We start from the raw sequence: 26,582 nt of genomic DNA on the forward strand, positions 1-26,582 counted from the left end.
TATATATATATATATATATATATTTTTTTTTTTTTTTTTTTTTTTACAATAGAAAATTTAAAACAAATCAAGACCTGGATTTTTCTATGTACTTCTTTTCTCAGATTGCAAAGCTGATGTTATAGAACTGGGGTTGCCTACGTTGATTTCTTTGAAACAGTCCTCAAGAGACCTGGCATGGATACAAGGAAAACTGAACGAACAACATAAAAATTAGAACGTGCTGGAGCTGAAAAGTGTCTATACTTGTAAGTCTCCAAAGTTTATACAAAAAAAAATGAAAAAAAGAAAAATCTGAAACCACCAAAACACCACACCCAAAAGCCAGCAAGCCTAGGAAGAGCGCGGACTGAGGACCGACATGATGAGCACCCGGCAGGGAGCGGGCTGAGCGGGCTTGGTCTCCTCCGCCCAAGGGGCTGAGTCGCTGCTGCTGTGTTTAATGCACTTCTTTTACGGTTCTGTGTTTTTCTTTGCTTTTTTTCTTTTTTTTCTTTTTTTTAAAAAAAATGACCAATGATGTTAATAAATAAAGTATTTATATATACATAAAACTGGGAAAGTGGTTCCAGGGTGTGCGGCAGCAGCAGCCAGGGCAGCGCGAACGAGGTGTAGACACACTGGGCTGGACCTCTGTAGAAAATCGCTGAACCTTACAAAAAGTCTCCTTTTGTGGGTTTTTAAAAATTTTTTTTTTCAGTTGAGGTAAAAGTTTCAGTGTTCGGAAACCTGCACACTGTGCCTGCAGTCGCTCCGCTCCTCCCATCCCAGGGCCTGACGCCACCACCCCGGGCAGCGGAGCTTGGCACCCGTCCCTCCGCCCACCTGAGCTCAGGGCTCAGCCCAGCCTGGCGATCACAGGACGTGGCCTGGGTGACACAGCCCAACCCCAGGTGCAGCGGGCAGCTGTCGCGCAGAGCACCCATTCAGAGCAGTTCCTCCTGGTGCGGGGCAGGCTGGGCCAAGCACAGGGCGCCGCGGGTCCTGGGGCTGTGCCCCGCAGCCTCCTCTGGCGTCATCAGCGAGGCTGTGTCTCCGAGGAAGTGACCGCACGCGTGCGGCAGGAAGGGCAGACGTGACCTACTGGAGCACAACCGGAGATACCGTAACACTGAAGTAAAGGAAACCTGCACACCATGGAACGGAAGGAGTATATTGACCACAGGAAGGGACACTCAGAGCCTCGGCGTGGGTGACGTCCATCTGTCCTCTCTGGCCATGCCCTGGGGTCACTCAGAGTCACTGCTGTCGGAGCTGGACCCACTCGAACTGCTGCTCCCTGATTCTGAGGAACTGCTGCTGCTGAGCCGCGACGGCCCCCCTGAGGGCGCCGAGCCAGACTTCTCTGCGGAGACACCGGGTGGACAGCCACTCACCACCCGCTGCCTCGCTGGGCCATGCATCCCCAGCACGGTGCCCAGCCTGACCCGGCGGCTACGCGCCCAGTGTAGCACATGCCTGTCATCCCTGTACTCTGGGACACTGAGGCAGGAGGCCCAGCTTGGGCAACTTGGTGAGAGACCTTGTCTCAAAATACAAAATAACAAAGGGGTGGGGATGTAGCTTAGGCCACAGGAGGCTAGGGCACCCTGATGGTACACACAGCCCTGGGCTCTGCAGACCCCACCTAGACTCTACGGGGCCCGAGCCAGCAGCCCTCTCTGAGGTGCAGGGAGACGAATGCTCCTCCTCAGGGAAAGGCGGTGAGGACCAAGCACCACTCACCCGATGCAGGGCCCCAGTGCATAAAAGGCCGGGCTGGGTCACTGCCTGGGGGTTGGGATGCTTGCCCCAGGAGCTGGGAGGAAGCCGGTGTGCGCTGCTGCCTTGCACCCTGCACACCCATGAGCCCTGCAGGCTGGGGCACGGCCCTGGCTCAGACGGAACTGGGGCTTGGGAGCCTCAGAGCCTTGGCTAAGAAGACAGTGGCCCAGCATGACCCCACACCCTCAGCCGGCCCGGCAGGCGCAGCTCTACTCGCCACCGCAGCCCCACACAGGCGCGGAGCTGGGTACCTTTCTTGGTGGGCTTCTTGCTGTTCAGCTGCCCGCTCACATCCTGGAGCCGCTTCTCCAGCTCCTTCTTCTTTTCCTGAGCGAGCTCCTCCTTTGACTTCGCTGCCTGCTTCTTCCCGCTTGTCGCTGTCGGGGACAGGAGTGGGGCTGTGTGGGTGGCCAGGGCCAGGTAGGGCTGGCGAGCATGCCCTGCCCAGCCTGTCCAGCCAGCACATCAAAACCGTGGTCTGGGCCCCCAACTGGGATAACTCGGAGCCATGGCAGCTCCTAGCCCTCGCCATGACCAAAGTCTGAAAATCCCGACCCAGCCAGTCCCCTCCGAGATATCTTCCCAGCAGAGTTAAGGACATCATATTACAGGGACCCATGCACATCCAAGTTCACAGCACCACAGTTCACAGCAGCTAAACCTTGGGTATAGCCTGTATGTCCATCAACAGATGAATGGATGAAGAAAATGTGGTATTTATACACAATGGAGTGCTACTCTGTCATAAAGGATAAACTTGAGTCCTCTGTGGGGAAATGGATGCACCTCGAGACCACAATGCTCAGTGACATGAATCAGACACACAAGCTTAGATATCACACTGTTTCTCTTATATGAGAAACCCAAATTATAAATAAAGAACAAAGCAAAAGATAATAGGAAATAGGGAGAGCGATCTTTCTCGAAGGGAATCAAGATGGAGGGAAGGAGGAGAAAGTGGATGAAGAAAGGAATCCAGAAGTGTTCTGTACGTGCACCAGCTCCACACCGGGAACGTAAGCACCGTGTCCTGCCAACATCACCTGTGAGAGCTGTAAAAAGCCCAAGCCGCCATACCCACCACTGGGCCAGGCTGTGGAGCCAGGGGCCGCCCACCCATACTCCCTGCCCAGCCAAGTGCGGCAGCAGAGCTGGGTCTGCAGCACCTGAGGGCTCACAGTCGAGCATGGGGACCACACAGGTCGTGGGGCCCATCCATCCCCGGAAAGGAGGCTGCCCGCTCCCAGGCGGGTGAGGGCAGAGCAGGGTCGTGGGTGCCAGGCCGGCCCTGGACAGTCTGAGGCCACTGCGGGTTTCCTCAGGGGCCTTCCCCTCCAGTCCCTGGCTTCTGTCCAGCGATGCCATGGGCCTCAGGAGGGGTCCTCCTCCCCACAGTGCGAGGGACCCTCAGAGAGGCCCCTGCGGCCAAAGCCCCAGACACAGCCTTGGGAAGCTGTGCCGAGGATCCTACGGGGCTGGGCAGGCAGGCGACTTACAGAAAGGCTTCCGCTGCTTCTTCTGTAGGCACGACTTGACATATCGCTCCAGCTCCCGCAGCGTGGTGGGCTTCAGGGTCTCAAAGTCGATCTCAATCTCGTCAGGGTTGGAGTCCCGCAGTGACGGCTCCCGAGACTGGATGATGTGCACCACGCGGCCCAGCTTCTCCCCCGGCAGTCGGTTGATGTCTAGGCTGAGCTGCCGCTTCTCGTCATAGCTCATGGGCAAGCCCCCCTCGTCCTCTTCGGAGTCGTAGGAGGCTGATGCCTGCTTGCCGCCCTTCTTCAGCTGTCTGCGGCAGAAGACAGAGCAGTGTGGCATCACCGGGTGTGCCCACTGCCTGCCTGACCTCAGCTACTCTGGGCCCCGGGAGACTGCGTGCAGACCTCACATCTGCCCTGCTCAGAAAGGCTGCTCCCAGCCCCGGTCCTGGTCAGGAGGCCACAGAGGCCGGCTCCCCTTGATGCTGCACGAGACTCCCCAACTCAACTGGTCAAAGCAGGTCTCCCTGTTCCAGTAAACCAAGAGAGCGAAGCAGAGGGTGGGGGACCAGAAACAGGGACACAGGAAAGAATGTCAGGGTAGATGGAGCCAGTACATGAACACTGCCACTAAATACAAATGCTCGCGCGCACGGCCCGAAGGAAAAGATGGTCCCGGCAGAAAGAGCCAACATGCAACTCGCACACTACCTGCAGCCCCCCTTGACCACAGCGACGGAGCAGGCTGAAGGGAAAGGGCGGGGATCCGCACCTCGAAAACACCCAGCCAGGGATTTGGCCCAGTGGCACCGTGCCTGCCTCGCAAGGTCCTGAGTTCGATCCCCAGTACCACAAAGGAAAACCCTCATCAGAGAAGGCTGGCTCAGCCACACTGGCCACACAGTCAGCCTCCGAGGAGGGGAGTACCAGGAAAGCAAGGGGATATCGGGGAAAAGGCAGCGGGTGACAACTGTAAGGCCTAACAGTGGGCGCAGCTGAGTCCAGCCTTGGGACACACAAAGCAAAAGCTGAGAGAACTACAGAGGAGGCAGGAAAACCCCCATCACACCCAGACTCCAAGAGCTCCCTCAGCAACTAAGGCAGCAGGCGCCTGGGCGAGAAAGAGAACACCTGACAGCGCCGGCGGCCCACTGGATCCAGCAGGTGTGCCTCGGCTTGGGGGCCCTAAGGTTTTTTTCCTCAAGTGACATTTACACCACACTTGGCCCAAAACAACAGAAAACAATTTTGATTTCTGCTTTACTTTTTGCAGTACTAGAGACCGAATCCAAGGGCACTGTACCGCAGAGCTACACTCTAGCTTTTCTTACTTGATTCTGAGACAGGGTCTAAGTTGTCCAGGTGAGATTTGAAGCTGTGATCCTGCTGCCTCAGCTTCCTTCAGTGCTGGGATTACAGGTGTGCCTGGCCCACAATACACACTCAAGTGTATGTGGGATATTCACCAAGATCACCTTTTAGGCCATGAAATAAACCTTAAAAAATGTAAAGGTTATCAGAATCCTACAAAGTAGTCTCTGACCCTAATGGAATCGAACTAGAAATCAATTAGCAGAACACAGCTGGAAAAACCCCTAATGTTTGGAAATTTGACAACACAATTTCAAATAATTCCCTGGTCAAAGGGGAAGAAGTCTGAAGACAGATTACAGGAAGTCACGCCATTACAACCTGTGGGCTCAGGCCAGTGCGGTGTTTGGACAGACTGGAGCACTTGGGGCTCGAGGAGGGAAAGGTGGCCCCAGTAGTGACCGAGCTTCCATCTCAGGAAGCTGAAAGGGGCAAACCAGGGCAAGAGGGCAAACGCAGGAAACAGAAAAGTATGAAATCCCATGCTGGGTCTCTGAAAAATCAATACTGTGGAAGAAAAGGAAAAAAATGGACACAAAGTCTTTGTAAATAGGGAAGGGTGGAGGGGGTGAAGGGAAGGCAGGGGAATGGGGAAAAAATAAGAACCAAGATGCATCATGTTCAGGTACAAGATCCCAATGATGAATGTAACTGTATTGTATGCCTAAAATGTACCAATAAACTAAATGGAGAAAAAAAAATAATCAATACAGCGGGTAAATCTCCTTCGTGATTCACCAGCAAAAAGCCAGGACTCCCCATGGCAGGAAGGAGAGAAAGCACCATCACCAGGGCCAGGTGGGCGCCTCAAGTCTAGGCCGTGTCCAGGTGACTTGGAGTGAGACGCCCAGCCCCAAACTCACTGATGGAGAAACCGAGGGCTTGGAGTTGCCAGGACAGTAGCCTGTATCATTAAAATAACTGAGTTCATGACTATAACCCTTTCCACATGCAAACTTCGGACCAGATGGTTTCGCTGGTGAATTCTACCAAGCATTTCAGAATGCCAGTTCCATAAATGCACCCTGGAAAACAGAAGGGGGACCCTCGTGTTGCTCAGCTGTCCCTGATCACTTTAGAATACTTCCTCTCGCCACGTCTGAGGCCAGCACTCTCCTGACACCCAAACTGGACAGAGACAGTTTAAGGAAAACTGACTTCTGCATCTCCTCCACAAGGGAAGTAGGCAAAGAAGGGAAGAGGTGACAGAGGAAAGAACACTGGGCCTGGGCCACCAACACCAAGCCCAGGACGTCATGTATCCCCTGCACCCACATCATGCACCATGGCTGTCTCTTCAGCCTACACAGCCATCGAGAGGCGTCCTCTCTCCCACCGCTGCCTCCTGTGGCCCTGTCCTCCACGGCTCCCTTCCCTTGCTCAGAGGACAATGCCCTCGACAGCCATTGCTCACATGCCCAGGCCGGCTGCTCCGAGAGCCAAGCGCCACCTCTGTCCTTACTCCCAAAAGTAAAGAGCCTGCAGACCACGGCCCCAGCCTCGTCAGCCACCGCCGCCACCCCTCTCCCCCGCCCCAGGCCAGGACGGAGCGCTCCCTACCGCCACCTCCCTGCCACCCCTGCCTTCCCGCGCCCCCCAGGGCAGGCCACCGCCCAGGCAGGAGCTGAACGGAAGGCCCGGTGGCGTGCCGAGGACAGGGCCAGGTTCCTAGCTCTCTGACAGTGGCAGAGAGGTCTCCAATGCCCCAGGCCCCACGCAGCTGGGGTGCGGCGCCCCGAGGCGGCACCCGGAAGGCCCTGTGCCCACCTGACGGCTGCCGTGGCGCTGCTGGGCTTCTTGGCCGGGGCCTTCCGCTGTGGGGCCTGCCTGGTGGGCACCGCCTTGGCCTTCTTCTCCTCCTCACACCTGGCCCTGTGCTTCTCCTTCTCCTTGTCCTTGTCCTTCTTCTTCTTCTCTTTCTCCCGCTTCTCCTTCTTCTTCTTTGGTTTGTTCACGGGGGCCTGGGACAGGGCGGCCAGCTGCTCGTGCACAGCTTTCAGCTGGGAGAGAGAAGGCAGCTGAGGAGGCTCCCGGCACCACCCCGGCCTGGGGATGGGTGGGGATGGGCTGGGGGCCCCTCCCAGCCACCTCTGCGCCTCTGCCTGCAGCGATGGGGCCTGGCCTCAGGGGCCTCCCTGATGGGGACACAGGCCCCTCCTCCCAGGGGACAGGCTGGGCGCAGGAGGCACTGTGACCCTGGCTGCCCTTGTTACTGCCGGGTACCACTTTCCCCACAAGAAGCTAGAGGCTTAAGCACCTGCACAAGGAGACCCAAGAGCCACTCCTGGGTACTGCTGCACGGCAAGGCTGTAGGACCAAGTGAGCTGGGACCAGCAGCTCGCCTCTTCCCAGCGCCAGACCCGCCAGTGGCAGAGCGCTCCAGGGTCTGCATACTGTCACTGTAGCAGCCGCTCCCAGCATGGATGGTCACCACAAACCCAGAGTGCAGGTAGGCTGACAGCCTGTCCTAGCTCCCAGGCTTTCAGGGAGGAGGTGCATGGCAGAGGACCATGCCAGCCCTGTGGCTGGGCCCAAATGTCCAGTCAGCCCTGTGACTGCTCTGTTCAGGACCAGCCTCCTGGGAGCCTCCTTCCCTATCTGGTCCCCGCTGGTCTTTTGCTCCTGACCCGGTGGCTCTGCTCTGTCCCCTCACTGCCTGAGGCCCCAGAACTGCACACCTGGTGGCTCCCAGGAGCGGGAAAGGGACACTGGGGCCTCTGATTTACCCACAGACTGCGAGAGATGGTCCACACAGCACATGTGCTCCCACAGGAAGCCCTGTGGCACAAGGAGGCCCTGGCTCTGGCTCTGATGGGCACGGCGTGGCCTGAGGAGGTAAAGGTGGCCACAGCGGACTGGGCAGCGGGGCTCTCACCTGCTCCTGCAGCTCAGCCAGCCGCGTGGCGCGCTCCTCCTCCGAGTCTGAGCTGCCGGAGTCTGACGAGCTCTCCTCGCTGCTGCGGCTACTCTCAGTGCCCTTGCTCACCACGGGGGCTGTGGGTGCGGGCAGTGCGGGTGCCTCCACGGGCTCATCTGGCATCTTGGCAAACCGCATCTCAAACACGTCCTGGGGAGTGACAGAGGCCGCCATGAGGACTGGACACACGGGGCGGTGCCTCGGCGTGGCTAGTGGGCCTGAGATGCCTGTGAACCGTCCCCACGGCTCCGCACCAGCTCAGGCCCTAGAGACCAGGCCGGCCCACCTGGGACGCTGGCCTGGTGAAGTCGTAGGCTTTCCATGGGAGACTCGGCCTCCCTGTGCAGGCGCCAAGCTGCCCTAGTGTGACAGGGGCGCGACTCGGTGGGGCCTGGACAGGAGGCTCTGGAGGTCATCTCGCCTCCCCAGCACTGGGTCCCTCCCTAGGTCCCAGTGCAGCGTGCCACCTCCTGCAGGGTGAGCCCCAACGTCAGCTCAAAGGGCAGGCTCGTCCTAAATCACCTCCAAGGACTGAGGGTGCAGCTGGGCACCCACAAGGCCCCAGGTTCCATCCCCCAGGCTCTGGAAAGCCCCTCTTGGGGGACGCCCCTGTCCCCCAGGTTTATAGCACACACATGCACGGCCATGAGGAAGAGAGGGGCCTTGCCAGCCACCCCCCCACCAACACCACTCCACCAGGCGGAAGGCAGCTCCCCACAGACCCGGCTCTGGGCTCTGGCCTCCCCCGTGCTGCTGCTGGGGGTTGGGGCAAAGACCTCCTGGAGGTGCTGACCCTCGAAGCCCTGACCCAGGAAGCCATGGGAAGCTGGGTGTGGTGGTACACACCTGTAATTCCAGCACTCTGGGAGGCTGCCCCAGGAGGATTCTGAATTCAAGCCCAGCCTGGGCCACTTAGTAACTTAGCAAGACCCTGTCATTTAATGATAAAGGGCCGGGGATGCAGCTCAGTGTGAAGGCCCTGGGTTTGAAGCCCAGGCTGAGCAGAGCCACCTGGGTCCAAGCACAGTGGGCAAGTTCTTGGAGAAAGATGGGGCCTCCTAGGCCTTTCTCTGTCCAGGAGGGGGCTCGTGGGGGAACCATGTGCAGGAAGGAGGCAAGAAGAGTGTCAGCAGGGCCTCACTTTTGTCCGAGTAACTCAGGATGATGACATGGGCAATGTCATGGGGTCCACAGAACAAGGACAAGCAAGAAACTAAGGAGCTAAGAATATCTCTCAGGATGTAGAGACTCCGGGTTGGGTTTGTTTTTTTCACTAGTGGGGACTCAACTCAAGTCCCTGCACTGAACTACAGGCCCAGTCCTTTTTAAACTTTTAATTATTCATTTATTTTTGTCTGTTGAGACAGGGTCTTGCTAAGTCACTAGGCTATCCAGGCTAGGCTTGAACTTGCAAACTTCCTGCCTCAGCCTCCCACAGTGCTGTAATTACAGGTATGGGCCACCATGCCCAGCTGAAACCCATGATTTTTACTTTTTTCTCTAAAAGGAAAATCTTAGTCGCATAACCTCTGAAGTGTAAGCAGCCGGGGATTTAGCTCAGTGGTTCTGCCACCTGCCTCGCAAGTGCAAGGTCCCGAGTTTGATCCCCAGTACCAAAAATAAAAGGTGAAGTGTAACCACACAACCTGCACCATCAATTTCCAGAGATCAATGAGGTCCTGGTGTCCCGTGCAGCACAGAAACCTGCATGCAGCACCAGATGCCAGCAGCAAAGCACACGCACGCCTCCGAGGGGGAGCCCCAAGCCGGCGCTGACGCCAGACCAGGACACTCCCCGTCCTCCCCACGCAGCCTAGACATCCCACTTCCTCCAACGCAGCTTCGTTCTGCCGCCAGAAAAGCAGACGCTGAGCTGCAATTGCCATCAAACGTGACAGTGAAGCCTCGGAGGGCCCCGACGTCCCAGCCAGGGTGCACACCACCCGTGCTCACCAGGCCCTATCCCCATCTCAGCCCGCGGCTCCTAGGGCACGGGCAGGCGCCAGCTTGGGACCAGCAGCCCTGGGTGCCAGCTCTGAGCCTGATGGCCTCTCACCGCCACCAGGGACAACAGGCTACGTGAACGACACCCATGTCCCTCCACCTCCTATCTGGGGCCTTGATGCCTACAGCCCCAACCTCAGCTGCTAATGGCACCCGTGCCCAGCCTCTGGTTACCTGGAGCTTCCTGGCCATGGCCACCACTTCGTGGTCGGGAGGGTTGTACTTGTAACAGTTTGAGAACATTAACCGGATGTCAGCAGCAAAGCCCTGTGCGTCCGGGTACTCGCGACTGTCCATCTTCCTCTGCAACACACAAGGACAGGGCGTGAGTGGGCAGGCCCCCGGCAGGTCCTCAAGGACGGCCAGATTCGGGATCCTCAGGACGTCCACCGCCAGCCTCTCTTGGGCCTTGGCTGTGGGAGCCTGAAGGGAAGGGGCAGAGGTAACTCAACACCTTGGAGAGGTGAGTCTAGGATCCAGGGACAGAGCTGCCACTAGAAGAAAACGGTGATCAGCAAGAAAGCCCAGTTCCCACAGCTACCGCACAAGCCCTTTCTTGTGACACATCCCCATCCAGCTCCGATCGGGGACCTGGGAAGTGCGGAATTCTGGGGCGACGTTGCCCTCTACAACCCCAGGGCTGCTCAGCTTCAGCATGAAACCCTACTTCCTGCCGCAAGGAGTGCAGCACGGCTTATAGAAACGTCCAACCCAGGGCCCATGCCAGCTCCAGGCTCCAGCTGGGCATGAGGTCCACAGTGACCTGGCCACCAGAGTGACCTGGCCCTGCAGCAGCTCCCTCAGACCACAGAGGCCAAGGCCAGGTACGCTGGGCAGCACACAGTGCTGGTCGGAGTGGTGCGCTGGGGGCAGCTGTGGGACCAGGGGACATCTGGAGGTGGCAGCTGAGAACAAACTGACGGTTTAAGGGAGGGTAAATGCTTACGAGCGGTGAGCCCCTGTCCAGGATGGTTTCAAACTAGTAGTTGAAAATCTCAAGGGGAGGCAGACAATTGGGTGCAGGGTGTTGTTGGTCTGGGCCCCAACCCCAACTCCAGGAATGCCCCTGGCACCCCGGGACATGCCCCACCTCCACAGAGGCTGGCTGGGCCAAAGCCAGGGCACAGCGGCATGTGGGGGCTTGCTGACATCAGCGGAAGTCTTATTTAGGGTTAGGGTCTTGCCAGGACAGAAGCCACGCCCAGCTTTGCCTTCAGAACCTACAACCACCTCAAGGGTGTCTCTCCCTTCACACAGGCTCACTTTCCCGTGCTCGGGCTGCCTTGTGCTCCCCCAAGGGCTGTTTCTAAAAGGACGGCAGCCAGGCACAGTGGTGGACTCCTGGGATCCCAGCTGCTCGGGGGGCTGAGGTGCAGGACCCCAAGTTGAAGGCCAGCCTGGACAGCTCAGTGAGAGCCTGCCCCAGAACAGAAGTGTAAGAAGGGCCGGGTGTGGCTCACGGAGGAGCACGAACCTGACACGCGCAAGGCCTTGGCCCCGTCTCTAGTACTGTTACAAAAATGAGAAAAGCAGCAGCAGTGGACACAGAAGCCCAACAAAGCTCATCAGCATGAGGAGGTGGGGTGAAGGCAGCTCATGCCTCGGCCCAGGATGATGACAGGCTGTACCCTGCACCCCAACCTCCCGCACTGTCCCAGAAACACACTGCAATGAGACGGGCAGCCCAGACCAAGGGCTCCGAGGAGGCTCCAGGCAACTTCCAGACTGTGGGGCTCTGGGACAGCCCGCTGGCCAACCCGGCTCCACCCTTTACTCAAACAGGCAGCCTGCACAACCATGGAGGACGAGCTCCGGCAGGAAGAGCTGCCCTCAGCTCAGCGCCACCGCAACCAGCCTCTGCCAGCTCACGCCACTGGTCAGCACCAGCATGCACTCTGTGGGGCCTCTCGCCACAAGTCACCTACACCCAGGGCTCGACGGGCTTGACCTCAATTGTGCAGAGCTGTGCCGACCCTGGCAGTGGACCACGGGCCAGGCCACTGCCTGATGAGACGGAAAGGGGACAGGAAGAGCACAAATGGGACCACCACCCTGGGCTCAACCACGACAAATAACCACAAAGCTGCGGATTTTAGGACCACGGCCGGGGTGGCCCAGAGCCTGGCGCCTGCACTTACTTTGACAGTGCTGAGGTCCATGGGGTGCTTGATGATGTCATGGTAATCGTGCAGCTCCAGTGCCTCGGCGTCCACGGGCTTATAGAAGGGCCAGGCGTAGGCAGCGTGCTTCTTGGACAACATCTCCCTGAGGATGCTGTCACAGTGCCGCAGGTGCTCTGAGAGCTTGCCCTTCTTGCCTGCGTGCTGTGGCACCTCGCCGTCCTCCAGGTCCTTCTTGGGAGGCTTGATGGGACGGCCCCCGCTCTCCCGCCGGGCCACCACTTTGGCCTGCTTAGGGTCCGACAGCGGTGGGGGCGACTCGCTCCGGCTGGCAGTGATGGCGGACGTCGTGGGTGTCGTGGTGTCTGCTTTCCGCTTCACACCCTTCTTCTGCAACAGCAAAACAACAGGTGAGCTCCAGAAACGAGGACCAGAGACGACGATTCGTGGCAGCCACGCATCTGGCCCACCGGCCAGGCGCCGCACTCCCAAGACCACATGCTCGGTCTCGCCTCATCTCCAGCTGTCCCCACACTACAGAGGACCTCAAGGCTCAGAGGGGCTAGGCTGGCAGCCCCAGGTCACACAGCTGGCAGCGATGAGGCTGGGACTCTGAAGCCCTCACCGAGCCCAGGGCCTCTCTCCATCAGCCTGAGCACATGGCTCTCTGTGTGGGCCATGGACCAGGCCTGGTGGGGGCCTTTGGAGCTGCCTGCAGTCCACTGACCCTCACGAGCCCCGGGCCCGCACAGGTAGGGAAGACCTTCTTCTAAAGACCAGAGGGAAGAGCCAGGCAAGGCCCCCCAGACCCGACACAGGTCAAGCAGGGTGGGGAGGGGAGGAGCAGTCCAGGCTGGACACACAGAGCGGCCTAACCAGGAGACACGAAGCAGCCACAGCGGGTTTGAGGCTGAGGGACCACAGGGGCGGCGGGGGTGACCACATCTCCACTGTCCTGCAGGCATGGTTAAATGAGGTGCTGCCCAGCCGTCCGTGGTGGCCTGGGGCAGATAGAGCCGGAGGAGCCCCCATCCCCAGGACCCTGAGCATGTGTCTCCCCATGGCCCACGGGGGCCCAGGGCCCTGACCCAGCTCAGCAGCCCTCTCTCACCAAGAGCGGCCAGCCCAGCTGACAGCACCGGGATCTATTGTCTAGAGCCCCCCACGGTCACTGCCCCAGCCAAGCTGCCACCCTCAGGCTGGCTGGGGTACAAGGTGGCCACCCAGACACTTCCGGGCACCCACGGGAGGCCAAGCACCAAGCACGAGCCGCAGAGGCCCTGGGGAGGGAGGGATAGGCTCATCCGGCTGTGGCAAATGAGACATGCTCCAAAAACCGCCCCGTGCTATGGGAGGGGCCTGGCCAGGTGCCACCCAAGGTGCAGGCAGTGAAGGCCACGGGAGGGGAAAGCGACGGGGGGTGGCATTTTACCTTGGGCGAGCCATTTAACCCTGCGCGCCCGCTTCCTCATCTGTAAGGGGGGACTACTGTCTGCCCCAGAGAGTGGCTGTGGGGATCAAATTGGAGAAGATAACACGCATGAGTGCCCAGCACGGTCCCCCCTCGAAGCGGGAGGCTCCAGAGGCTCCACTGGCCCCGACCTTGCAGGGGCACCCATTCCATGGCAGGCCCTCGTGGGAAGCTCCGGGAACAGGGAGCGAAACGCAGGTCCTGACCACACTGGGCAGAGCTGCTGGCTATGGTGCCCTCTCCCGGGGTAATCAGGGGAAGACCTATCCTCGCCAGCCCTCACTGCTGCCCCACGCCTTCCCCACCTGGACTGATGAGCTGCAAAAGCCAGAGGTGCCAGGCCAGAAAAGCCAGGGTTCGAGTCCAGCCCAGCCCTCACCAGCTGTGTGACCTGAAGCCCCGAGCCTCGGTCTCCTCGTCTGCAGAGAGAACCTGTCCAAACTTTATCAGCAGAGCCCCGGCCACCCAATCCTGTTCAACTCCAGAGCCCCATAAGTTGTGGACCCCCTCATTGTCACCCGACGGCCACCTAGGCCTCACGGACGCTCACCTTGACAACGGGTGGCGTGGGAGGGACCACAGGGACGATGGGTGTTGAGGGAGGAGGTGGTGCGGCAGCCGGAGGGACAGGGACCGATGTGATGTTGGCGGTGATGGTTGGAACAGGGGTGGCAGCAATGACGGGCGTCTGGGAGACCGTGGGGGGCACGTTCTGGAAAGGGGCCGCTGGGGACACCGAGGACACGGCCACCACTTGCTGCGTACCTTCAGGACAGACAGGGAGCTCAGCACAGCAGCCCCGTCTCCACCTCCGGAAGTACCTAGGACCCCTCTCCTGCAGCCAGCCAGGCCCCTTTCCCGAGACCCTGCCCAGCCCTGCACCTGGGGCGGAGCTGGTCCTGGCATCTTGCCTAAATGCTCCCTGCACCAAGGAGAGCCCAGGGACTGGGAGAGGTCAGGGCCGCCCACAGCTTGGGGACGAGAGGCAGCCCTGGGTGAGTGGGGCTCAGACTCCACCAGTATCGAGCTGAGCATCTGGCTTCCTAACCATGCCCGGGAAGCCACTCTGCCGGCCACGCCTGCACTCCACACTCCCACTCCAGGCCAGACCCAGGGAAGGCTCCTCAACAGGGACACAGTCCTCTCAGCCAGGGAGCAGAACAGGGGACTGCGGTTCCCAGGTCACCAAAAACACAGAGGCAAGATTTGGAGGGGGACAGAAGGTGACCCAGTGACAAGGTCAGCGTCCATGACCCCAGGCCAGCCACCTCTCTGGCGTGGTCCCCAGCCCACGCACAGCCAAGACCTGGCACCTGACGCCCTGGGACACAGCCTGGAGGGGCCAGGGATTCTACCCCCGGCCACCCTGCCCACCACACCTGCCCTTTACCTGCACTCTGTGTCCCCGCAGCCGGTTTCCGGCCTTTGCCCTTCGGAGCAGGGGGTAACAACTCTACTTCCTCCTGGGGCATCTGGGCCACTTTCTGCAGAAAAATTTTCTCTAAGGCTTGGGCCATTAGCACTATGTCATCTGTGGGCTGAAGACAGAGAGCCCGGGTCACTCGCCAGAAAGGAGCCACGCTGGCAAAAGACACTGTTGTAGCTCAAGAAAGCTTTTATTTAAAGTTTGTTAGGAGATTTGATGGGGCAGGAGGGGCAAGACAGATACATTCCAATGAGGAAAATCCTGGGAAAAGACAAACAAGCACTAAGAAAAGGAACTAGGGGAGTGTAGCTCAGGTGGAACACAGCTCAGCACATGTGAGGTCCTGGGTTCCATCCGGGGGAGAAGCCCAGACTCCATCGCATCACACAGAGGGAAAGAGCCTTCCTCAGCTCAGCGCACCTGCAGTCTTTGTATTTCAGTCACGTCACTATTAAAAAATACCAAGCCGAACCAGGCATGGTGGTGCACACCTATAATCCCAGCACTCAGGAAGCTGAGGCAGGAGGACCACCATGAGTTGGATGCCAGCTTGGGCTACCCAGTGAGTTTTAGGCCAGCCTGAACTACAGGCAGGACCTTGTCTCAAAAACAAAAACCCCACAAAACTAGGCTCACACAAACTTCCTCCTCTGCTCCCTCGCCAGGCACCTCTGCCCTGGTCATTGGCTCAGCCACCTCCTGCTGGCAGGCTGGGCTCTGCCCTCTGCACTGGCTTCTTAGGACTAATAAGGGTGGCATTTCAGGCCAAGGGTAAAGACATCTTACAGCCCGTGGGCCATATCCAGGGTCCACTGTGTCCAGTGGCCATCCGGGACCACTCTGACCCACTAGGCGCCAGCCAGCCTCGGGGTACCCCCAGTCAGACCCACCCAAGGATCCGGGCCGCACGCATCGGTCTTCTTACCTTGTTATAAATATAACAATTTGTAAACATGGTGTTGAAGTCCTGCATACATTCACTCGCGCTCCAATAATAATTATTTTCTAGTCTCTTCTTAATAGTCCCCATATCCATTGGGTTTTTTATTATTTTATGATAATCCTAGGAAAGAAACGTTCAGAGGTGTTACCAGTGGACTTCCATCATCACGGGGGACCTGTGAGTCAGCTGAGGCGGGTGGGCTTGGGATCCAACTCGGGCCAACTCTCTCGTGCCCTTAGGGCTGGAGCCAGGCAGACCCCAGCTGGTCTAGGGCTCTAAGCCCTCAGGGAGCCAGGATCCACACTGGGCTGGCCCCAGGCTACTCATTGTGACTCTCTCTACTTGGGTCCAGATCAAAACCAGGTGTAGCTGTGGGCGCCACTGCCTGGAAAGCAGCCTTAATGCGCTTGGCGCCTGACTGCCTGACCCAGAGTGGGCTCTGCTAAAGGAATAAAGACCCGGGGCCGCTTGCCCGCCCTGCCTGGCTTCTTCTAGCCCTCTCCCCGGAGGCTGGGAACCCTCTCAATTTCCTGTTCCTGGGGCAGCCACCTGCTCTCCTGTAGCCAGGACCCCTGTCCCTCCACCCTGGGGTTGCTGACTGTGCCGCTGGACTGCAGGCTTCCCGCCGATCAGGCTGCCCGGGTCGAGGCCAGAGGGCTGAGCTCCTAGGAGTGACCATCCGGGACGCAGGACTACTCACAGGCAGGTTCAGCTTGATAGCGTCCACAGGCTGGTAGAAGGGCCAGGCGAACTGGTGCTTCCACAGCGTCTTCACCACCACATTCTGCATGTACTGCAGCTGGTTGGTCTTGCGGCCGGGCTTGCCAGGGTTGGACACCTCAGGTGGGGGCGGATTCACGGGGCCCGGAGCCGCCGGGATGCCCGCAGGGGCGGCTGCCGCGGTGGTGGACATCCTCCAGCAGCTGCTCACTGGCCGCCACAGCCACGGCACACAGAGGCCCGGCCCTCTTCCGTGCTCCCCAAGGAGGCTCGGGCTCCCATTTCCAGGCCTGATCAGGCACCACCTGCAGAGAGAGGGCCAGAGAGAGGCTGTCAGCTGGGAGCCCACCCTCACCATCCACAGGGACACTGCCCAGTCCTGAAAGGCCACTGGCCTTCCCGCCCACCCAGACACGTGGCTGTCACCTGTCACAGAGCAATTCTCCAACCACTGGTGCCCGACAGAGAACCAGATGGTGGGGGCAATGCAGGCACAGCCCACCTGCACCCAGGCGAACAGTGTGGTGCGACTCAGCTCACTGCCCACAGTGCCACCCACTTGCGGGAGGCCAACATGCCCTCATTACACTCCCTCCGCGATTCCCAGCTGTGGACAATTCATGCAGAGAACTCCAACACAGGCCCACGAGACGGGCGGAAGCAGCACAACCCCGACATTCGTGGACCGTCACCCTACACCGGACGACATGCAAGGTTCTAAGGTAACTGGGAGAACGGCCAGGGTCTGTGATGGCAGGCGGCTGTGACACGCCAGGCCCCGGCCAATCAGGACGGCAAGAGGGCAGCTCGGACCCTGCAGCCGTCCTGTCTGTGTCCCCAGGTCTCAGGCTGTCTCTTAGACTCTCTGGGCCCAGGGCGGGCCAGGAATGCCAGCCACAGAGCTGAGCGGCTGCAGCAGCCCTGCAGGTCCTCAGAAAGGCAGGACCATCGGAAAGCAGGAGCACAGAACAGCACAGCCCACACGCCACCCCAGTGGCTCAGACCCCTTGCTCTCCAAAGAGACAGCAAAGGCCAGGACAGACTCCACACTGAACACAGGACCTCCTTTACCCAAGACCCCATGCCACCATTTAGGTCCCACTGTGCTGTATCTGCAGCACCCAGATGATCGGGGCAGCACCCAAGGAGCTGGCTGCTACTTGCTGCTAGACCCAGCCACCTTTAAGACTGGCGAGAGCCAACCAGCACACCGCTGGAAGGAACCCAGCACCTGAGAACCAGCTGATGTCCCGCTGGCCCCTGCACTCGGCTGGGGCAGGCATGTGGACACCACAGATGGCAGCATCGCTGCACACCGAGCCTCTTCTCCCCAGAGAGCTGAGTGTTGCGCACCTGCGCCCACTCCCGGCAGGTGGCAGGTTTGAGGCCTCCCCCGCATCTGCATCAGGTGCCCGGGAAGCACTCCTGATGCAGGGCTCCCATTCAGCCTGCACAGCTCCCAGGTTCTCTCCAGGCAGGCAAGCAAGGCCTGGGGTGGTGGCTCCAGCTTATGCCATCTCCAGACCAAAGGCTGCCTGGGTGCCAGCCTGGGTCATCCTCGGGGCCTTTTCCCAGCTCCAGCGCCACCACCTCTCTGGATGACACCAGTGACAACCAGGCCTGGCAGCAGGAGGGCTCCCATCTTTGTGATGCTGGACCATGTGTCAGCTCAAAACTTCCAGGGCTCCACCGGCTCCTCCTCCCTCACAACTGGCAGCAGCCTGGGACCCCACTGGCAACCGAGCAGCATGCAGCTGCAAAGTAGATGCCAGGGCAGCCCTGGCCCTGACCTGTGCCCCCACTTCCCCACAGGGCTCCGAGGTGACTATGGCTGGGGGAACCTGGAACCCAGGGGCAACCAGCATGTGAGGGCCCGGGACCCATAGCCAGTCCCCTGCTGCATGGCCCAGGGAGCGGGGCACAGGGCAGAGACTGACCTGGGAGTAAAGGGCACCAGGAGGTGCTGGGGTGCAGGCAGGTGCCCCATCCATGGGAGAGCTCAGTGGGGCCGGGGCAGAGCCCCAGGAGAGGCTGGGCTTTGCCCTCCCTAACAGACCAGGCCGTGTCCCCATGGGATGCCATGTAGGGAACCGGGAAGAACAAGGCAACCCCGGGGGGCAGGGGCACAGAGGGTGGCCTCCTGGCCCAGTGTGGCCCCACAGGGTAAGGGATGCTTCCACATAGCATAATTCAGGCAGTCTGGCCCTGAGCTGAGCCAGAAACAGACGAGGCAGACAGCACACGGGACACAGAGACTTCAAGCAAGACAAAAAGGGCCTGGCGTGGCCCTGCAGCAGCCCCAAGCACCCTCCCAGAGCTAGTGCCTGCAGGCCACTAGCACATGGCAGGACCATCATCCCCAGCAGGCTCGGCTCCCCTACAGAGTGAGGTCAGCAGAACCAACCAGGGACCAGCAAGACACCCAGGTGACCCTGAGGACAAACTGAGGGTCACGAACTTCACGCCCATGGTGCAGGACCCTCTAGCTCTGTTTCTGGGGGAACAGAGACATCACAGCACAAGGGTGGGGTGGGGCCCAGGACCATGCATCTCCACATCCTGGGCCCCAGGAATGAAGGCAACCCCAGGACAAGAGGACCTGGGAAGCTGATGAACGAGGACAGAGAAGCTCAGGATGCAGACACACAGCCACGGAGAAGGACACGGGCACCAGGCTGTAGAGCCCAGTGCCCACTGCAGGCCAGACTACTGAGCCCGAGCCTTATCTGTGAATGAAACAGCAGCTAGTACAGGTGGTGCTCACCTGTACTCCTAGCTACTCAGAAGGCTGAGGCCTGTGACTTTGAGGGCTGCAACTCTGAGGACTGCCAGGAATCTCAGGGACAAAGAGTTTGTCTCAAAATGTGAAAAGAACTGGGTTGCACCTCAGGAGTAGAGATCCCCTGGGCTCAACCTTCAGCACTGTAAAGCAAAAAAGAAAAAAGACAGACAGACATAGGAGGCCTGAGTGCTCCGATGGCCGTCATTCAGCAAGTGTCTCCCGTCATGGCCCACACCCACTGCTCCCTACCTGAAGGTGTTTGTGGGGTGGACACCCTGGCTAGTGGCTGGTGACAATGGCCTGTGAGGGAAGATAGGAAGGGTCCCCAGCTCACAAGGGGGAGGACTCAGAGGCCCCGGGGTGCGCGTGTCTGACACTCAGATGTGCAGCACATCTGCCCCAAGCCAGCACGCCTGGCTCTTCTCCAGCTGCAGAAACAGGGGACCCAGCAGCACTGGTGGGGCAGCCAGCCCCTCCCTCACGTGCCCCTCCCCGCACGGCCCGACCCCCCCACCCAGCACCCCTTGGGCCTGCAGGGGCCACTGTCAAGCTCACAGATTCCAGAAAGACAAACCAGGGCGCAGGGCATCCACAGCAGGTGGGACAATCCTCCTCCACACCCCTGCCTCAAATAAAGCAGGGTTCTCCAGAACAGGCAGCCTGTCACCTGGCGCTCTCGGATGCTACTGGGAGTTATTTCAACTCCAGGGTTTGGGATGTGCAGGGCAGGGGCCCTGCATCCACACGCAGGCCTTGGGCTGCTTTGCTGGAAGGCTCGAAGGGGAGCAAATGGAGGCCGCTGATCCCGCGCACTGATGCTTAGAGAGTGACAGTGTCGAAGCTGGAAGTTCTGAGATGTGCTCTTACATGTGCATCCTCAGAGCCCCACAGGCAGCTGTGCCTGGAGCTTGCTGCTAGTAAGGGGGGAGAACGAAAGCAAGGGGGGCCTGGGCAAAGTGGGCTGGAACCCTGTGGTGGTCCCACACCTGAAGCACAAAGGGAAGAGGGTGCCGCCCGCAACCCAACAACTTCAAGAACAGGCACCGGGACCTTGCTTCCCGAGAAGCCAGATGGACTCATGTGGGGTCCATCAAAGGGGAGGTGGGTAGACATTCATGCCTGTGAGCCACAGCTCTCCAGTGCAGCCACCCACTTCCAGGGGAATGAGGGTCTTCTTGCTCCTTCCCTGGGGTAGGAGAGGAAAAGGGTAAAACCCAGGGCAATGACGTCCCATGTTCACACTTCGAGTGGCAAAGGAGCAGGTGGTGCCTGGCTCACTCATCTTCCTCACTGCCACTCAGCTCTTTACTGCAGATGGCAACCTGGCCTCACCAGCCAGCCCAGAAGGGAGAGGCGGCCACCCTCAGGGGGACAGCGAGGCCAGACATGATCCTATTGCTCTGCCAAACCTCCGCTCTGACCAGGTGCAGCAGGAAACTGAGGCTCTGAGACCCTCCCTGATGCCCTGCACCCCCGGTCTCCTGTTCAGCAGACAGCCAACTGAGGAGCCCACACAGTGGGCCCATGGGCCAGCAGAGGCGAGGAGGCCGTGGTGCGCGGGGAGGTGAAAGTCAGTTGCCTTCCCCAGAAGCTCCCAAACACCCTGGGGAGAACTCATATAAACCACAAGAGTCCTCGAGCACAGGGGAGAGCCCAGGTCAGGGGCAACACCTCCAGCAGCAGCCGCGAAGCTCCCGACTGCCGACAGCGCCATCCCTGCCCTGGCACATCCCCCATCCAGCAGGGGACTGCAGGAGGGGCCCGGCACAGGCTGGACTGTGCTGTGCTGGGCAGAGCAAAGGCCCAGATCCTGGCTGGTGGCCTTGGGCAGGCCACCTCCCCTGACTCTCCCCAGGTCTGGGGCCTCACTTTCCTCCTCCACAGGGCATAGAGGACCTAAAGGACAAGCTGAGATCCAGCCCCCAAGGCTCAGCTGGCCCAGAGGGACATAGCAACAGGAGAGGCGAGGGTTACTTTAGGAGCATCGACAGCCAGGGGAGGGCGCAGGGACTTTGCACTTGTCACTGTGCGGGACACCCACAAAGATGGGCAGTAGCTCCAGCCCTTCCTGAAGGAAAGGAGACCCCACTTCCAGAAGAAGCCAAGCCAGGAGGGCTGTGAGGGAAGGGCAGCCCAACTCCACAGGGATGCACAGGCCTGGGGAACTGAGCCTGACTGGTGGCCAGGAGAGTACCGGTGAACAGGGGGGTGCCAGGAGCACTAGGGAGGAGGTGACAGCACAGGCCAGACACCAGAGGGTGCTAGCAGCACAAGGACAGGCAGCAGGGCAGGCAGAGGCAGAAGAGAGGCCGGGTGCCCAACTCAGCCCCGGAGGCAGCTGGGACCCCCACCTGTGTCGCTCAAGTCTGCCATCAATACCAGCCATGGATAACCTCAACGAGGCGGTCTCCTGGGGGCCACTGTACCCCCAGGACTCCTGCACTAGAGGCCTCTGTACTCCTGAACATCCCACACCAGGGGTACTGGGTCGAGTGGGTGCTCCTTAGCCGGACCTCTGTGCCCCTTGGGTCCCAGCACCACTGAGAGGCCCCACGTCAGCTCTGCCTTCCAGAAGGGGAAGGGGACTCCGAGGAGGGGCAGGCACGAGGCCCCCCAGCCAAGAGAAGCCATAGCCAGGCCTGAACAGGGCCATCCACCCACCGCCAGATCCATACCCTCCCCAGAAAGGCCCCGTCACCATGCTATGGCGCTCTGGCCCGGCACAGGGAGCCCAGGGGTGGCCACCCTGAGCCAGACCCCAGGTCTGGAAACCAGATCCATGACAGGCGGCTCTGCTGACGGACAGAGCCAACTGCTTCCTTCTGCGCAGCCGTGCGGAACTGGGGTCTGGGGCCCCAGGGCGGGGCAGAGAGGCGCATGGGCGGGGACCCCTAGCCCAGCAGCCTGGGCACCCAAGCTGGCCCTGACCAGCAGATGCCCAACCCTGCCTGGCAGGGGCACTAGCTCCAGCAGGCCCAGCTCTGCCATGCAGGGCATACTGCTGTCCCTGCAGGCTTGGCCTAAGGTGAGCAGCTGCCATCCACACGTCTCCACTCACCTGCACTCTCACCTCTGAGAGGCACCAGGCTACTCTTGATGCCCCAAGACAAGCAAACAGCCACAAAAAGACCCTTCACAGCAGAGGGCAGGCATGAGGGTGCACACCTGTAATCCCAGCACTCTGGGAGGCTGAGGCAGGACCACCAGTTCAAGCCCCCCCCAGGGCCACTTAGCGAGACCTGACCTTAAAATAAAAAATGAGCAGGGACTGTAGCTCAGTGTGAAGACCCTGCATTCCATCTCATTTCACATCCCAAAAAGGACACTTCCAGCCTGGTTCCTGAGAAGTAAGAGAAATGATGCACACTTGGTGGAGAAGCCTCACTCTGGGGCCAAGAGCACCTCTGGGCCAAGGCCACCCAAGGCCACAGCCACACCACAGCCTTCCACGGCTGCCTCAGAGGAGCAGAGGAGAGGAAGACACTCAGCCGGGAGGGGTGGGGCGCTGCCCTGGGTCAGGCAGCGGAGGAGCACTTTCCACGGAGGCCCAGCAGCTGAGACCAATGAGCTCTCCTGAAAGTGGCAGGGTCCATCGGCCGTGCTCCCCATGAGCAGCTGACGAGAACCCAAGTCGAGGCCCTCCTGCTTGACAGCTGGGAAAGCTAAGGCTAGGAAGGGGCCCTGCCTTGCCCTGGGCGCTGGGCCCACCCTGCGAGACCCATGGCATCCACCTGCACCAGTCACCACCACAGTGAACACACTCCCATGACCTGGGTGCGTCAGCTGGGGTCAGGAGGAAGCTGCCACCAAGCACCAGCCGCCTACTCCAAAGCTGTGAGCACCTGAGAAGGAGCCACCGCCATCATCCCATCTGACAGGTGGACTGGAAGGCTGAGACAGGAACGTCTGAAGCTGAGAAGCCTCAGAGAGCCAGGAACCCAGGGCCACTACTTCCCCCTGGCCAGCTGTCAAAGGATGGCCAACCCATCCTGTCCTCACTCTGTTGCCGAAAGACAGGCCCAGGGCCCTGCCAGGACAGGCTCGGGCAGAGCTAAGAACTGGGAACACAGCCCATAGCCCGAAGTGCCCCAGTGCACACACCTGCCCTGGCACAGGTGGGCACCAGCGAGGGTCTGGTCAGCTCCCCCTCACCCCCATTAGGGGTGAAGCAGCAGCAGGGACAGGGGGCTGGACCATCAGGCCACACTGCCCAAGGATGCAGCTCCTGCACCACTCATGGCCCACGTGTCCCCTGCACCAGACCCCATGAGCACCAATGGGACAAGCTGGCACCACAGGCAGAATGCAGTCATCCCCAGACCCGCAGACCCCAGGGCCAGACCCTGAGCCCCAGCTTCTCACAATGGCTCGGTACTGTGACACGGACTTCCCTTCCGCCCCAGATTCCAGGCCACACCAGGGTCCTCCTCCTCAGATTATGCAAGGCATCTGGATGTCACTTCCAGCAACACCAAGACACTTGTTACCAAGCCAAAGTCCCAGCTACACTGGGCCACACCTGACCAGGAGCCAGGCAGCGGAAGTCCCCTCCTACACCTTGCCAGCTCCTGATAGACTCAGCAGAAGCTGGCGCCTGGGACCGGAAGGAGCCTTCTTAAGGTGCACTTGCAACTCCAGGTTATTGAGGCCTGGCTGCAGGTACTCAATGACGACAGCTCCAAAACAACAGAACCAAGACCTCCGGCCACACACATACACACACGCACGCACGCGTGCGCGCGGGCAGGCCCAGACCCCCAGCTTCACTGTGAGCATGGGTCTGGACTGGCCAAGTGGATCCATCCATTTCTGTGTGATGGATGTGTGCTTCGTCCCGTGCGAGGAGCCCTCCAGCAGCTGAGCCGTGGGGCACCCCGACCCTGGGGTGCCCGTCACCAAGGTGCGATGCTAAGAAAGCACCGCCCTCCAGCCAGACTCCAGCCTTGGGCTCGGTCACTCACAGGAGTAGCTGTGGCCTCCACCACACACACTGGCCAAGAGCGAGGCTGTTTTTGCCAAACCTGAAGCCCCAGTGCTCAGCCGTGTCCTCGTCTGCTCAAAGGAGGGCGTGGAGCCTCAGGAGGTTGGGGGAGCCCCAGGCCAGCCAAGGGGTCAGGACCCCATAAGTTGCAAAACTCTCACAGGAAAAGACAAGTCACATCTTTTCACAATTTAACATTATCTTTTCAGACAAAGAACAGACTACTAGCTCCCGGCTTCTGGGTGCAAGTACAAGGAACCTCCCTGGGCCTTGATGACCAGCCCAGAGTGGGGGGACACACAGTGACCTCACTACTGAGCCAACTGCTTCCAAATCCAGAGACCTGAAGAGCAGCTTCAGACAAGTCCCCAGAAGGGACAGAGGCAGCTCTGGACACACCCTGGGACCTGGTGGATTTGGAGGAACACGGCCCTTGCCAAGCGAGAGAGGAGCCCACCACAGGGCAGGGGGCAGGTGGACACGATGCGGTTCCAACAGCCCCACTGGCACACTGTGGGTCACCATCCCCCAGGATGTGCCACCGTAACCAGGAAGTGGCCGAGGCAATTTGGGAGGCCCAGCCAGGCTCCCGGCCAGACAGGCGCTCCCTTCAGCTGGCTGCCAGGCAGCAGGCCTGGCCTTCCCTTCCCACACTCCCCCACTTTCACTTTCTGTGGACGCCTCCCCTCTGCAAGAGTCTACAGGAGGGAGGACTGTTTACAACTCCTGTCCTCTAGGCCAACCTCACTTCCCAGGCGGGGGCTGCTGAAGGAAAGCAATTACTCTACTTTCTAGAAACACAACAAAAATCAAACTGGTGTGTACTGTCCACCCCAAGGAAGCTTTTCGATTCCCTCCTCCCTGGCCACCTCAAACTTGGCTTTGACTGTCTCGGAAAAGCCCGAGGTAACCAGAAAGGTCAGAAAGAAATGGTCCCACCCCACCCCGCCCCCAGCCGCTAACCTGGCGCCTTATCTCCCCTCACCTTAGTCACCAGCACACAACCAGGCCTGAGACAGGAGGGCAAACTCGAACCTTTATTTGCAAACGAGAGGCTGCGGCGGGGCGGGGTAAATAGGATACTCCTCCGCTGGGGAAGGTCTCTAAGCCCTGAGGCTGCTCCCGGCAGGGGGCTCAGGCCTTATCCTAGTCCTTGCTGACAGCCCCTAAGAAATAAGTCCCAAAACACCAAGCAACAGTGCAGGTTCCAGGACCTCCCCAGGGGCACTCCAGGAACCCCGGGAAAATCTGTCTTAAAAGAAAAAGAGAGAGAAGTTTTGAAACAGCACGGGGAAAAAAAAGAAAACTACATTGTTCTTGTCTTCACCAGCGGGTCCAAAGAAGAGTCTGCGATTCACTCCCTTGTTCCCGCCCTTCGTCGGTCCACTGCTGCACCACCTCCCCCCATAACTTCTGCAGACAATAACCAAGTTTAATGTTGACGGGCCCCCAGCTACGCTCTCCTCTGCAGCAAGCGCTCGGCCAAAATGCGGCACCGCACACACCCAGGACTGGGCCCAATCGGAGGAAATCGCGGGGGACCACGGGAGCCTCCCCCAGGAGCACTCCGAGAAGCCCTGTCCTCTGGGCCACGCAAGGCCTTCACCGCGGGCCTGCGGTGTGGGCACGGAGAGGGGAGATGTCCCGAAGCCCCCACCTTTATTCACAGGGAGCGCGGGGGGGCTGGGCACGGACGAGGTTTGGGGCCCGAGGTTTGGGCCCCGAAAGGAGGCACCACATCGTCAGGAAGGTGCCCACCCCGAGGGGGGAAGGAGGGCAGCGCCCCCGCCCCGCCTGCCTCACTCGACCTCGCCAGAGCAGGGACTCTTCGGGCTGACTTCGACCGGGAACGTGGCTCCTCCCGGCCGGCCGGCCTGGCCTGGCCTGGCCTGGCCTGCCCTGGCCCGGCCGCGGGGATCTGGCAACTCGAAGGACGCCAAGTCGGCTCCGCGCCCGCAACTCCGAGGGCCGCCGCCCCCGACCACGCCGCCGCTCCGCGATCCCCGCCCCGGCCTGGGCGGCGCGGGCGCAGCGGCGCGGGTGCGCACGGCCCAGGCTCCCCGCGCCCTCCTCCCGCCGCGTCCTCCGGGTCCCCTCCGAAGATGGCGGGCAGAGGAAAGGGGAAAAAAGCCCTTCCGCGGGGGAGGGCGCGCAGGCCGTGCCAAGTCCGGGCTACGCGCCCCGGCCGCAGCGACGCCCCCGAGCCCGGGACCCAGGCGGAGCGGGCGCGGGGCGCGGAGCCCGGGGCCGCCGCGCTTTGTTGCATCGTGGCCGCGCACAAAGGCGGCGGCGGCGGCGGCCCAGGCGCCCCGCTCCCCGGGCCCCCCGCGCGGGGTCCTGGGGCGTGACCCAGCCGGGCCCGCCACCGCCGCCCGCCCCCGCCTGGCGCGCAAGGAAGCGAGAGAAAGGCGTACTTGGCCTCGGCGGCTGCGGCGCCGTCCCCTCCCGGCCCGCGCGGCCGGCTCCTCTCCGGCCCGGCGGCCCCGGCAGCATAATAGACGCGCGAGCGAGCAGGGCTCATGCGCCGCGCGGCGCCTGGCGGGAGTCGTAGTCCGCGCCCGGGCCCGCGCCGGGGACGCCCAGGGGACGCCGAGGCGCGGGGACT

The 26,582-nt window shown here is 60.4% G+C and overlaps 1 protein-coding gene across 5 annotated transcripts; it reads right to left on the reverse strand.

Annotated features, from left to right (window-relative positions):
• On the reverse strand, window positions 1-26,546 carry Brd3 (bromodomain containing 3). 5 transcript variants are annotated; one of them, XM_087182967.1, is made up of 12 exons: window positions 26,392-26,546; window positions 16,195-16,519; window positions 15,477-15,614; window positions 14,516-14,609; window positions 13,676-13,890; window positions 11,673-12,044; window positions 9,709-9,837; window positions 7,489-7,680; window positions 6,381-6,613; window positions 3,261-3,553; window positions 2,016-2,141; window positions 1-1,345 (listed from the first exon to the last, which is right to left on the reverse strand). In XM_087182967.1, exons 1-12 carry the CDS (start codon window positions 26,496-26,498, stop codon window positions 1,230-1,232), a joined length of 2,340 nt encoding a protein of 779 aa, XP_087039093.1. In that variant the 5' UTR covers window positions 26,499-26,546; the 3' UTR covers window positions 1-1,229. The 5 variants fall into 5 exon arrangements, with proteins under 5 accessions (XP_087039093.1, XP_087039092.1, XP_087039091.1 ...); XM_087182966.1 differs by having other exon boundaries at window positions 14,516-14,663; XM_087182965.1 differs by lacking the exon at window positions 26,392-26,546 and adding an exon at window positions 25,786-25,905.
• Between the last annotated feature and the right edge of the window lie 36 nt (window positions 26,547-26,582).

This window comes from Heterocephalus glaber, unplaced genomic scaffold (assembly GCF_053883595.1).
Source record: "Heterocephalus glaber isolate CG9 unplaced genomic scaffold, H.glaber_assembly_v1.0 deba00001479, whole genome shotgun sequence".
NCBI classification, from domain to species: domain Eukaryota; kingdom Metazoa; phylum Chordata; class Mammalia; order Rodentia; family Bathyergidae; genus Heterocephalus; species Heterocephalus glaber.

What these genes read in the sequence shown, in the direction of transcription:
- Brd3 (XM_087182966.1), bottom strand. Translation starts at nt 26,498, where the DNA reads ATGAGCCCTGCTCGCTCGCGCGTCTATTATGCTGCCGGGGCCGCCGGG. An exon ending in TGCGGGGACACAGAGTGCAG is followed by an intron (nt 13,891 to 14,515) that starts GTAAAGGGCAGG and finishes TCTGTCCTGAAG; the next exon opens with GTACGCAGCAAGTGGTGGCC. An exon ending in CCATGGCCAGGAAGCTCCAG is followed by an intron (nt 7,681 to 9,708) that starts GTAACCAGAGGC and finishes GTCACTCCCCAG; the next exon opens with GACGTGTTTGAGATGCGGTT.